The sequence below is a fragment of the Lissotriton vulgaris genome, chromosome 1_1, assembly GCF_964263255.1.
Source record: "Lissotriton vulgaris chromosome 1_1, aLisVul1.2, whole genome shotgun sequence".
In the NCBI taxonomy this organism is placed as follows: domain Eukaryota; kingdom Metazoa; phylum Chordata; class Amphibia; order Caudata; family Salamandridae; genus Lissotriton; species Lissotriton vulgaris.
The window spans coordinates 759,784,331-759,798,940 of record NC_141685.1 but is presented as its reverse complement, the minus strand read 5'-3'; the positions used below and the strand labels follow the sequence as shown (position 1 = coordinate 759,798,940).

At 41.8% G+C, this 14,610-nt stretch overlaps 1 protein-coding gene across 1 annotated transcript in view; it reads right to left on the bottom strand.

The window, feature by feature from the left end:
- LAMC1 (laminin subunit gamma 1) overlaps positions 1 to 14,610 on the bottom strand; it is a 343,593-nt gene that overhangs the window by 157,889 nt on the left and 171,094 nt on the right. Inside the window, exons 3-5 of the mRNA XM_086955666.1 lie at positions 10,001 to 10,131; positions 6,835 to 7,001; positions 6,365 to 6,553 (exon numbers count right to left, since the gene is read on the bottom strand). Of these exons, the coding sequence (XP_086811792.1) occupies positions 6,365 to 6,553; positions 6,835 to 7,001; positions 10,001 to 10,131 (487 nt within the window). The remainder of the gene's footprint in view (positions 1 to 6,364; positions 6,554 to 6,834; positions 7,002 to 10,000; positions 10,132 to 14,610) is intronic.

The following is a 14,610-nucleotide window of genomic DNA, read 5'->3' as shown; positions in this document are numbered from 1 at the left end:
CATCAACAGACATTTGAGGTACTCAGACGGGTAACCATGATGGGTTATTTACAACAGGGCAATAAATCTAGGATCTGCCACCGAAATCAGCTTACGCTGCACGTGTACTTATGACGAGCCCCCTCTATTCACTGCATATTAAGGAAGGTGCTGGAATAAGGTTGCCACGTGTGTTTCTCAGAAAAAAGGCACACGCAGTAAAGTATAGAAAGGCGTGCAGGCATTTATTGTGGCAGGAGCAATCAATCACTGGTTACCAAAAATGCAACCCATTGGTTCTGCCACTCCACACAGTTCTTATCCCTGCTTACCCCGGCAGTGTGCGCAAATACTCTGGAAGCTATCCCTCCACTGAAGGGCATAAAGAAGGCGGAAATGAAGCGGAGTAAATTCATGGTCACAAGCATGATGCTAATGTTCACAGAATTCCCCTGTGTCCCTACAATCCTCGTTCATTAAATCTTCTGTTCTTCCCATTTTGCAGTTTCAGCAAAACGCAAGTGTAGGAGGTGCTAACACTGCGCTTCTATCCAAGTTGCTCTTTTTCCCCCGCTGTGCCACCACCGCTTTCTCACGCTATCAGTTATATTGGTGCTTTAAACGAAATGGTTTTAGGGTATCCGTATTTGGATTTGCAAAGAAGGCAACACTGAATGTCAGATTGAATATTCTTGGTTTTTATTGGGTCCTTTGAACATGAAAATACGAACAGTACCCATGATATACTCATAACAAGACCATCAGCATTAACAGGGTGCACAATTGATCAATAAATTCAGCACCTGTCTAAAAAAATAACCTTATTTTTAAGAACCACTTTCGCCATCAATAGAAATCCTGGATATTTTATGTAGAATTTTGAATTAAATGGCAAATGTGTTTGCATGTTCAAAAATTCCTCTCACTTTTCACTGCTCCGGGTCCTTTTTATTTGGTTACCTTTGCCTACTCAGCAGGACACCATTCTTTCAGCCCTGACTGTGTGACAAGTAGCACTGTGGAAATGTTAGTCACAGGTGACCTCCAAAGAACCAGCTGAGATGATGAACAGGACGTGTGTTGGCTTTTCTAAAGGTCCTGGGGAAATCGTTGGCTACTAATCAATATCCAAATTGGGAAATATTAACCACTGGTGTTCCAAAGGCCACCAACAAGATTCACTCCAATTGCATATCTAAGTTACTCCCTTTCGGCACCTGACTCTCTAGATAGCAAGAGCATGCAGTCAAAACTTACTATAGGAGGTGGTAGAGGTTAGAAACTCGGACAGAGCATGGCAGAATAAATGCCAATGCTATGATAAACAAAAATAACAATTGTACTTGCAGAGCAATTAAAATATGACCCCAAAGCCCAATGGACTAACATGCTGGAATTTGTAACTGATGTTTTGATCCTGGGCAGCACATGCGCTGCTCTGCGAGGCATGCTGTACTAGATTATGCACCTGAAGCTCCGCCCACTCTCCGCCCACATTTTTCATTGGCGTGTCTCTGACCTTTGTAAATGCTGGCTTCTGTTTCGGTAATCGGCTTGTTAGTCCCTTCTTAGCTCTGCCTTGTCTTCATTTGTAACATCCCATGAGGACTGGCCCTTTTACTTCGGTTGTTACACCGTCTGTGTGTTATTTACTCTGTAAGCACTATTTTATTTCATGGGTTTTGCCCTACTGCAGGCACAACGTGCTTTCCTTACATTCAGCAAACCATACGCGCTTCTCTTTCCAAGCAGACGGCACAATGGCGGCTGCTTGTTTGCAATGCCATAAGTCTTGCACTTAGGAGAGTTTGAGCTATTGTCATTGTAAATTACAATAGCTTAAATTCTTGCAAAAGCGACACCTATTGCTTTACAAATATTTTTGTGGTGGGTTGTTTCCAAGCACCCCATGCCGCGTTAGCTCTTACTAGAGGCCACGCCCCTTTCTTTAAACACGGTTCGTCTAAAGAAAAGGGCGTGGTCTCTATTAAGTGCAAGCGCGGTATGGGGCGCTTGGAAACAATATTTGCAATTCAATAGGTCACATATTTGCGAGAATTTAAGCTATTGACATTTACATTGCCAATAGCTCAAAGTCTCGTAAATGCGAAACCTATTACATTGCAAATGCTTGTTCTAGTAATGTTTCCCTGGCCCTCCACTATTTTATAGCCACCGACAATTTTGTGGCTCACTTTAGAAGTATTTATGGTTTTATGGCCCCCGATGGATTGAGAGAGGAGTCTCACTGTTTTGGACTACTTTAACCTTAGGTTAAAATAATGGGAAGTCAGGGATGTGATTGGGTGGATTAGCAGACATAATGCCCTTAGCCCTGATGGGGTTCCCTCTGATTTATTCAAGTTGAATTCTAATCTGTGGGCACCTCTTCCCACTAGGATTTTGAGTGCCTTAGTTAAAACTGGGATCCCCTTCTTATGGCCGCACTCTGATTATTCCTATCTTTAAAAAGGGAGTCAAGTCAGACCTAAAGTTTTTTAGGCTAATATCATTACTGGATTCAACTCTCAAGGTTGTTGGGAGAGTCATCTTAGTCATTCTTCAAGAGGGGACGGAGCAGAATCTTACTCTTTGATATTCAATATGGTTTTAGACCAAGGAAAAGCCCTATTCAGGCTTTGAACTTAAATCGTCTAATCAATAAGTTCACTGTGGCTACGCCAAGCTCTATCCAAATGATGTTTATGGGTCTTCTGTGTTTGAAAGTGTGGATAGAAACAAACTTTGGCCTTTGAGGATCGCCTTGGGATTTATCGTTTATATCTTTTATTTCCTGGCTGACCTGCTTTTGAATATGTCTGTATGCGTTAGGTATGGTGGAAATAGGGATCGTACAGAATGCTTTGCCATCACTCGCGGTGGGAGGGGGGGGGGGGGGTTCCGTTTGATCAGAAAGGATCCTGGTCACCTCTGATTTTGGTTAACCTGTAACTTTTTAGGAGGACAGTGAGTGCACTCTTCGATTTTGCAATCAGGCTTGTGAACAACCCAATTCAAACCTTACTGAAGATTTTTTTATGCCAACTGTGGGTCTGCAGTCTTTTACGGTATTTATTACTTGTATGTTCATTGGATATTGTTTTCCTAAATAAATATTTATGATTAACTAATTGGGCACTATCTTGTTGCAAATTTGCTATGAAAATCATGCAGGGCTATTTGCTATACCTTTAACCACTTAACCACTGCACACTGATGTGATGGAGCCGCTCCTTTCTAGACCATTAGCCTTGAGTTGCTACGGTGATCATGCGGGCTCCTGTACCCATGAGTCTCCTGATAGTCACTTGAGGCAGCGGGTCAAGAAGCAACCTGCCCACTAACTTTTTTTTAATCCACCATTTAAGTTTGTGCTGAACTTTTGGCTCCACCAACATTAAATCCTCTTAGTATGTCTAGGAGCATGTCACCTCTTACAAATAATGCATCTTCTTGTGTGGGTTTGAGTTCCATATTCAGGGCAATATTACCCTGGATTTCAGCGGCTTTAACGTTTTCTTCAGCACGGCCTTTAACATTAGTAAAAATCAGGTAGTAAGTTGTGTTTTAAATGGTTTAAGCTCCTTATGAGTTTGGCTCAAAGAAGGAGTCTTCTTGGTGATAAACTCTGCAATTGTGTCGAGCATCACCCTGCTGAACAGTAAATGCGATTTACCAGAAATTGTAAATGTGCAATGGTCTGCATTTATATATTGGTCTGAGTTGCTAAATACAGGTGGTGTGGGTTGCTCGCCTGTTTGTGACTTATGTGGTTTGCCGCTACAAGCTTTCTCTTACGAATAGAATAAACCTCAATATCCAGAGATATAGCTTCCTCAAATGTTAGCCTATGCTGGTTGTGAGTTGGAGTGGTGCTGGAACGGGGACATTATACTATGTGCTCAGTTTTAGAAAATAACTCAACGGTCCTCTGTCTCGGATCTGGACTGCAGCCTTCTTTGGTTCCTGGGGTAGGAGGTGCTGAGGCCAGTTTGTTGCAGTCTTGGCTTTGAGGCTTTATGTCTTTGATTTGAGGTTCCTCTGGGACAGAGTGTTTTTTCAACATCTAACAGTTTTCAGATGATGTCGTAGGCACCTAAAGGGGCTCCTCCTTTTTCAGCAAAGGAATGGTGCTCTTGAAAGAGCAGACGTCACTCCGCAGAGGGCATCTCCTCTTGTCTGTCACCTCAGTCTTTTCAAGGCCGAGGGAGCTTTGGTTGGTCCTCTGTATCTGTCCCAGAACATCGAAGTGTTAGCCATGTTGTGGGTGCAGATGCAGATTTTGGGAGGGGCCCTGGAGACTGATCACTTCTAGAGTAATGGGAGGCAACATGCAAGGGACTTCTCTTCTGATGGACATCCAGACTACCAAAAGGACCTACCTTTTCATCATCAGAACTGAGTTCTTTTACACCCTCGCCGACTGCGCCAGATGGAGACTCAATCCTGGCTTTGCATCATGGAGTAATGCACCCAGTGTGTGCTCCTTCAGTGGCACATGTTTTCCCCCCATTCAAAAGGCGTTAAATGCCATATAGGCAGCCTTATCGTGGTCCATAGGTAGGAAGAAGTTTCAGACTTGATGCTGATTCGGCCACATGAATTTACTAGAACAGGAAGGGTATACATTTAAATGTGTTTTTAATACCCTCTTCACAGAAGTCATCGTTATAGGTTCTGGCTATAAGCTCATCACACAGTTCAGCTACGGTTAGGGGAAAGAAGGAATGATTCTTTGATTTTCTCAGTCAAATGCTCAATGTCTATTTGGTTTGAGGTGCTCTAGTTATTCAGCACCATGATTAATATATTTTAATGTGCAGCGGTATTGGGGCCGTGAAAAGACGCCTGAACCGAATGGCTGAAAAACAAAGCTGAGGTGGCATTTGTGCCCAAGGTCAATGGGTTTCAGGGGTGACATCATAAGTCACCTCAAAACCAAAACTACAACTTTGGGGTGAAAGAAACTTGAAACGTCCAAGCCAATACTTGATACCAATAGTGTGCACAGCACATTATCAAACATGACAAAAACTATCCCAGTCACTGCATAGTAATCACATTTGTCCCAAGACCCCAAAAAAATTAGCACCTGCTTCATCCCTAAGTGACCCCAAAGTGCTGTGATATCCCAATGCCACAGTCATCACCGTCATTGGCTAGACATTTATTACAGTATAGAAATGCACATTTTCAGAGTTGGTTAGCTTCCTCAGACAGTGGCAGACACTGGATGAAATGCCAACGCCTGACATACATATCACTGGATCACTTTGCCTCCACTGAACCGCACTGGTCATAAAATTGCATTATTTCTCAAGGAAGGACATAAGAAGACTAACAAGTAAAAATCTGATAGATCAGTCCATCATTGCTCGTGAATAATTCTGATGATTGCCAAATGCACTGCTGAAGGTCACTAAATGAAAATTACTTTCAAAATTACTTTCAAAATTGGAAAGATTGAGTAAGTTACTTTGGTCTAATGTGTTGAAAAGATAAAACACTATAGGAGTGGGAACCTACAAAGACCCCCACATCTGTATGTGACAGAAGATCAAGTCCATACTCAAATCAGGGCGTCATATGTCCCAGGGGGTAAATCAGTGGCGGCTGCCTCCGAACGGGGGTGGCGAGGCGGTGGCAGGGTGAGTGCTTGCAGATCTGCTGCAAGCACCTGAAGCACCTAGCCTTCCAGACTCTCCCAGCAAATCACGGCGCTGCATGAGCAGCGTCATGACTGGTCTGAGAGACCCGTTTGGCTGCTATGGCAGTGCCTGGAAGGCTGGGTATGTTCTCCACGGGGCTGTGCAACACAGCCCCATGGTTAACATGCTAAGTGCACATGACGTTTGGGCCAGCCCAAAAGGGGCCAGCAAAATCATCATGCACAATACAGTAGAAACCACTGCTCACTCTGTTGTGTCGCCACAGAGCCCACCACTACCCCATAGTGCTGCACAGAAAAATAAAATAAAGTCCAATTATCATTTTATTTCTATTTTATGCACTGCTGAAATAACAGTGGGAAGACGCTCCTGCGCCTTAGTGGAGGAGCCGCCACTGGTGTAAATGCAAGTCACACTGTAAGGAACCCCGAATTCTTAAACACTGGATTAGGCTCTGCCTAAACATGGAACTTTAAAGCAGTGCTCTTTGTTTCATCATCGTGGATTTTATTTTTTTAACTTTTAGGAAAAGAGAACTTACTCTTTCGAATATTTTAAAACAATCCTGACATCTAATTAGCAATGGGAGAAGATAAGTGCAAGTATAGGTACATGAGGGTATTTCTACACTGGGAATATTCAAGGTCATTTACTTATCAGAAATACTAAACACAACTGCAGACAGTATTCAGACTATCCTTAATATCTTTTCTTACCAATGGGGTTACAGTTGCATGGAAGACAGGGTTCTTCGCTTGCCTGGCGGTAGTGGTTCTCACGACATCTCTCACAGTTTGCGCCGTCAGTGTTGTCAATGCAGCCACTGCAATGCCCTCCATGGCCGGTAGCACGGTACAGCTCTGGGTCAAAATAGCATTCTCCTGATCGACCATTACAGTTGCAAGCTGAATGGGAGTTAAATCACAAGCCAATTTAGAAAGCTAGATTGAGCACCCTATAAATCAAATCCCCATGGACCATATAGGAACCCACCCATTAAGCCTCCCCTTTATGTTAGCACCCTTTCCCTCGAGAAAATTTCTAGTGCTAAACCAAGAGCATTTCTTTGTAGTGTGTGGCAGTGACTGATCTGCATTCAAGTCCCAAATATAGCTTTTACAGTAAGGCAGCATTCCCCATACACAATTAAATAAGTCGAAAATGGGGAGGAGACAGTGCTATATACCCAGGCATTCGTTGGGACTATCGGCAGTTGCTCTCCTCCAAGGACGGTCGTTGTAAAACGGGAGACACTTGTCGCAGTCTGCGCCAGCGGTGTTGTGACTACACAAGCAGACCAGCTTCTCGAACTCGTTCTTTACACACTCACTGGCATGACCGTTGCACTTACACCTAAAGATGGGAGGAGAAAGGAGAAGCAGGGGATCAGCAGACTGTCTAGAACACACAAAAAGATGATGCATCCGTGACATCAGTTTTGCAGATTAAACAGTTACAGGATAGCATCCTTTGCACATAACACAGTGGGCGATGGAAGATTGAGTAATATAATGGGGCAGTCAACAATGGCTGTCTTCAAATATTTTTTTTTACACCTCGCAGTGAATGGAAATTAGCATAATGGAAAGCCTATTTAGTGCACCTCCAAGGAAGTTGAGTGAGATACATTTTAATATGTAACAGTTTACATTTCAAAGTTATTTTCACAGGAAAAAAAGCTCGGTTTGTATCAATCTTTGGGAAACTGTCCCAGGTACATTATGCAGGAAAGAAGCAGCATTCTAAACGAGAGGTGTGGTAGGGTTCCCTCCTTCCACAAACGGGGTAATCTTCAGAAGTAAACCGGTTTCACTAATGGCTAAACTGTAGGCAGCATGGCCAAAGTTTCAAGAAAAATCCTATTGAAACCGCGTAAGCAACAAGCTACAAACACGATCCATATATTGCCTTTCCCACAATGAAACCAAAAAGTTAAGCATTTTAGAAAAATGACGAGATACATACTGAATAAGGCATTTACAACTATAATGCAATTTTACTCAGCTGGAAAATAACAATAAGAGCTTAAAACGGTTTTGGGCAAAGGGAAAACACCTTACATGAAGACAGCAGGGCAACGAGGATGTCAAGCAGGTACTCTCAGCCATCTAGCCCTCACAGGGACTGCTGTGGAGTCTTCCTTCAGTACCCACAAATGTGCAAACCTACAAAAACATTTCTTCTCATAACATTCTTAGGGATCACTTTCTCAAAATCTGGTTCCTCACTAGGACACCAGTCTAGCAGCACCAAAGTTCCAATCTGTTCTTGCTTATACACCAGTGCACAAGATGCTTTAAGCCTACCAGTGGAGGGGCTCATCCAGCGGCTGACACATTTCCCCCTGGTAGGCGCTTCTCAGCTTCTGGACTCTTTAGGGACCAGCAGTCCTCAGTATACAAATCCTCTCCTCACAACTTGTACCAGAGTGTCCACCTTTCTACCACATACAAGGAGCGTTCACAGTCATAACTGCATTTATTGAATAATTACAATCCTGTTAATACACAGAAAGGAATAATTGGAAAAGTACAAACTACATATTATCGAGCTTAGCTTTTGACAACGGCGCTGGTTGTGCCAATCACTAATTATGATCAGGCTCATGATTCACTTTGTTCACAAGTCTTCATCATTTTGACAAACCCAATCACCAGTGGGCTATCTAAGCAAATAAAACAGAAGCAACTTGTATCCTTACAGTCCCGGATCCCTAGCCTGCAAAGAGAGGGTAATAAATGCATTTATTGTTCACAAGCAAAAGCTGGGCAACAACAATACGACGTGAGATAGAATTTTGTAATGGCATAAAAGACATCCAATATTTAGTCCATTATCTTTGCAGTACTGCAGTATCTCACCTACATCAAAAAGAACAAATCTCAGGCGCACGTAGTGTAGTTTCAAGTCTCGGGACCCTCAAACAACTTTGGAACACTCCACAGATCCACAGAGCAGCAGCTTCCATTGGGTCTAGGACCCTATTAGTGTTTTGCATAAGGATGCAGTTTGAAACTACTGAGAAGTGAGTGACCAACACCAGACCAACATGGCTTATGGCATCCAAGTCATGGGCATGAATGTGTGTTTCCAAAAAGGCTTGGTCAAAAATCCCAATGGGGCACTCCTTTAGTGATCACAAAATGAGCTTCAAGTTCAATCGTAAATTGAATTTTATTCATTCAATAATTTTTGAGATTTCTTGAGAATCAAAGTTCAATTTCATTTTTCAACCATATATTCTCTCTTTTCAATTATTTCAAATAGGCGAAAATTTCCACTTCAAACATAATCAGTTCTCCAATGCATTTCGAGCAGTAAACCTGCTCTTCATCAGGGAGTCATTTCTAAAAATGATAATAAAATGCAACCAATGAACTATAATCCAAAACAAAGGTTTAACACAATTACATAATGCATGCCATGTTAAATCGAAATTGAAGAGACTCAGTGCAAAAGACCCATAACCCTCGTGAAAGTTTTGTGTGAGTGATCGTGCCTCTTGGTATAATTACTAAAACGACTCCCGTTTCCATAATAACGTAGACAAATTTAATCTGTGGGGACAAAAACCGTCGGTTATACACTTACACGAGGTAATTAATGAAGTGTATACAGTTGAGACTGGAAAGCAGTGAGACGGCGTTTTGGTCTAGGCTCAAAACCCTTCTGTACTCTTTGTAGGGACGGGGGTTATGAATGAGGTCTGGGTGTGCTATTAGCTCCACCAGCGCGGGGACATGCCGTGATGGCGTTACTGTGCGCTTTATAAGCTCTTTATTATTATTATTATTACTCACACTCCAAAACGGCAACAGACACCTAAAGATACTTGCTTGCAAAGCAGTTATGTCAACTACACAAATGTCAATAAAACCAGAAGGTCCTAGGGTTGCAGCCTCACTCGTTGACAGCCTTTGACTGTCAAGCTCGATAGAAGAATCATCACCAACATCAATGGATGGGTCTGTTACTTACAGCACAATTTAAATATAGGATTTGAAACATGCTATATGACCAAAATATTCTTCAAAACAGAATACAAGGGTATCCTCTGCATGAAAGCCTTACACAATTAGTTTACATCAATTCAATGGGACGTACAACACAACGTGACTCCCAGCATCCAGTTGAGGTAATATCTCAAGCTCATTCTGGAGTCCTATCTCCGCAGAATGACTAGGAATATGCCTGGATACCCGGAACTAAACACCATTTGCAGACACACTGAACAGGGCGGCCAAGATGAGACATGTCTTGTTTGGATTACTCCACATCCATAGGTGTGCAGACCAGTCACCAAACTCATTGACAAAGTCCTGAACTAGTTTCCAGCTTTCTGGGAAACCTACCTGCCACCAACAGCGAAGTCCGAGATCGCATAATAGTACGACTTCAATACTTTCGGATCATTAAACACTTCATCGCCAAAGGTGTTCAGTCTGTTCAATGTCACTCGAATGTCTGTTGCAGTCACCCATTCCTGTGATCAAGAAGAAGAAAAGTATTCAAATTAGTTTACATTTCGTTCTCTATCAGAGTAAGTGCACTGCATGAATCAACGCATGCTAGGCAATCCTGCGACCCTCTCAAATAAAAAAACTTCCTAAGTCACCCATTACCTTATAAATGAAGGGGAAAAGCACTATGGGTTGTGGTACAACATGCAATAAGACTAGAAGAGGGTTTCTATATATAGCAGTCTATGCACTTTGTAACTGTTGATGTTTATTGAGATGCTAATAAAGAAGTGGTCAGTCACCAAGAACTTTATCAGTTTGGAAATGCACTCCTTTCAGCACACATACACAACATGAATGATATGGTATATTTAAGCGTATGAAATTACTTAAACTAGAGTTAAAAAGAGGCTTATTAAAGGGCCCTTTCACATGCTGTTATCAGAAAACTATCCCAAGCACTATTTTGTGTCTTTATTCCATATGCGTTTACAAAATAGCATTAAAACTAACACTATTATGGTAAGGTAAAATATGGTCAGCACTAAACATATGTAATAAAACTAAATCAACTCAAAAAGATTACCAAACACTGTTCTGTCACAAGGAGGGGAGTGTTATAGATCTCCACTGAATGTTGAACACTCAAGCTGTGATCCCACAACAAAATGCAGTGTTTTATAAAATGGGGACTTAAACTCCCTTGTACAATTTGCATAAAAATGACAAAGCATTTTTATTTCTTAAAATTTTGGAAATAGTAAGATCCGGGTGCCAGGGTGTCCCAACATGAGGGCAGGAAGGGCAAAGGAGAGGTGGTGGGTTTGTGGGGCGAAAGTAGCAAGCAGGCAAAGGGGTGTGGGGTGAATCAATTCTTGCTGTACACAGATTTGTGGACACTAAAACAAGGGGCATGGGTGCAAGAAGTAGCTCCAACAGTGACAGGAGTAGCCAGCGACTCAATCAACTTAAGGGACATGTAACAGAAGAGAGTATAGACTTGATTTTTTTTTATTTCTTCGTTACCACTCATCTGACATTGGCACCTCCAAAAACGTTGCTTAGAGCCTGCAACTTATGCCTCGGAAGCCCATACACAGGTGTAGGTCAGTAGTTTCAGTATTATAAACTCAATACTCCTCAGCTGTGTTTCCCAGATATAGGTAATCACAAGGCAACATGGGCTGGGGGACGAGCAAGGGTTGGTTATTGGAGAGGGGGCTGTAATGGCCTCCTAGAGTCTTATGTCTGTTTATACAGTGTTCAAGATAGCACGAAACCTCAGTGAATTCAATGTTTTCGGCTAACATGTTGTGATCCACAGTTCATATTTTTAATCACAGAAGGGCCAAGAAAGAATGTTGCCCGTCCACTGTTAGTACACAGAGTACCAAGAAGTTGAGTGATAGCAAAACCTGTTCTTTCCAAAGTTTTGAAACATCAAGCGTGGTTCTACTCGTTATAGAATAAAGATTTTTAAAACAAAAGTGCCTTATCTAATAAAAAAATGAATAACACCCTCACACACAAGAGCTGTCCAAATTATACCAAGCCACTCACACTTGGTTTGACCTATAGCCACTTGGTGCGCTTTTATCCAGCAGAACAGACTACATAGAAAGACGATAATCGAACAACCAAACTTTAAATATTAGCTTTTTGGCTGAGCTCGGAACATGTATTATCCAGTTTCTGAACTTCAATTAAGCATGTGCATTAGCAACTACATCATGAAGAACTACCAGTACAGGAGATGTTTTGGCCTCATTTTCAAGAAAGACTATATCCATCCAATCACACATTGCACCAACCTGCCCCCCCCCCCCAAAAAAAAACTCCCACTTTCCCAGGATGCAACTTGCACAGGAAACACAATGCTGCATCACCCAAACATAGCTTAGCCAACATAACGATGTCCAATCAATGGATTCTGAGAATTACTCTTAGCTAACAGTATCACAACGTATTATCAACTTCACTTAAGAGGCTTCCACAAATTTCTCTCCACTACTTTTCACCTAGGTTGTATTCAAGGTCCTCTGTCTATTTAATCCTACAGGAATCCTCTTCAAAGGAGCCAACAGAACCCATAAGACACTTCTAAATCACTGCAGTCAGACTTAAGACACAAAGTAACCAACAGTATAACACTGGCATCCCCCTAGGATCAGCCTACTAACTAAATAACTTAACTTCTTTAGCTTGTCATATTGCTCATTCTACTATCAAGTTTACATTTAAGAAATTCAAAGTCAACCTATTAACTTCCAGACTAAAACGGGCAAAGAGTAAAACACCTCTACCAATATCCATTGCTATATTTTTCATTAATAGGTTACCTCAAATAAAACTTTTCTACATATTATTTTTAGGTCCCTGTAGCATACTTCGCAGCCTCCTTACAAGTAAATGATTACGCCACACATGGAGTTTTGTATTACACGTCTTTATTCCTCAGCGTGTAACTGTGAATTCAACCTTCTTAATCATGAATTCTATTAACCACACCCGAAAACTTGCATCCCAGTTCTAAGGAGTTCGTCAGGGACCAAAAGGATCAAGTGATCTGACTCACAAGACACTACATCTTCTCCTTTGTTAAATAAAAAGTACACATATTACATATATACATCACAACCCTTTGATAAGTCATTGTGGAGTTCGGAACCATTGCCCATAACTTATCATATGAGGCTGTGAGGAGATAGAAGATGTGTCCATGACTGGCACTGGTGATACAGAGGAAGGTGCAGTCAGTGGGCTCTCAGAAGTCTCAATTGAAACAGGCTCGTTTCTGACACCTGGAATTGGCAAATGATGAGGCAGATGCTTAAAAATGCGAAGAAGCTGCAAAATGGACTTTCCAAAACGGTCATCCGTCACCATGTCTCCTTTACTAGTCACAACTTTAAAGGGTTCAGCAATAAATGGAGCATCAGACTTAACATTTTCTCTTTTGTCTTATTAGGAGCCTACTTCCTTCCGTGAACAGCACATCAGCATTTATTTGCGTAGATTTTCATCTTGTACTCGTGACACAAATTTGTGTGGCAACATGATTGTCATGGTTCTCCCAAGCATCAGGGTGGCAGGACTTTCACCCATTGAATGGGGAGTTGACTGGTAGGCACGAAGAGCAGAATGAAGAGCTGCTTTGAGATCAAGCTTCTCCAGTGCAGCACGCTGAACGGTCTTCCTAAGTGTGCTCATAAAATGCTTGGCAACGCCATTTGATTGTGGCCAAAGAGGTGTTCTTTTCTGATGCTTCACATTGGGATGATTAAGAAAGTCTCTGAATTTTCGACTGTCAGACTTGAGAATTGAAGGAGCACCCCATGTAGCAAAAATGTCATCTAACCTCTCAATAACTTTTTCCTGAGTGATCGATGAAAGGTCTTCTACCAAAGGAAAACAGGAGTACTGATCAACGACCACCATCAGGTGATGTCCATTGTTAAGGGGTCCAAATAAGTCAACAGTGATTCTCCCACACATGCTTCGGAAGATCAGATATATTTAATGGATGCTGGGTTAATATAGGAGATAAGCAGTTGCACAAATGACAGGTCTTTACTTTTCTTTTAACTCTCATCAAGATGAGGAAACAAGACTGTCTCGGTGAGCTTGTTTAGTGGAGACAATTCCACAATGTCCTTCATCTGCCACTCCAATTACTTTTTGTCCCAGACTCTCTGGTATGACAATTCTCAAACCTCATAAGGCAATACCTTCCTGAGTAATGAACAGTTCATCTTTCACATTTTTGAATTTATGATATTCACTATCATTTGTTAGAGGCAGAGTGTGCCGTTTCCAGGACTGCTGCACAATAATGTCTAAGTATTAGCATGTCACCATCGGTGCTGGTGGATGTAATGATTTGCTTCAATGAAATAGTAGTGGGTGCACTGGATGTACAATGAAGTTAATGTCTGCTTCAGCCACTTTGGAAGTGGTACCAGGACACTGTACTGGCACTCGTGAAAAATAGTCAGCAGGGTTTGGATCCTTAAGAAAAACCACAGAATGTTGCACTCATACACAAAAAAGTCCAGATTCTTTTGATATATTAGTTATCAACTTTATTGAAATGTTCATGTTTTTTTCATATAAACAGCCAAGGTTACAGCAAAGACATTTTGTTCTACAACACTGAACTTCATTAGGGCTTATTTATATATGTAAGATGAATATCTCCTTCTATAAATGGTTTCACAAGAAGTCCCACCCGGATGACTGCCACCTCATTACCTTGTGGCGCAGTGGTCGCCCATTTTGAGGTGGGGTTAGAATATTCCTCAACCACAATACCCGATTCCACGATTCTCTAAAGACTAAGGAATTCTTCATGGACCACTTGCCCTCAACGCTTGAAGAACTATTTGTCTCAGCAGTGTGATTTAGCCATTTCAGAAATAGGATCTAAAACAGTCATCCCATGGACCTTTACGATAGAAAAATCGAAGCCATAATTTATCACTGATTTAACTCTCTCCGTCTTG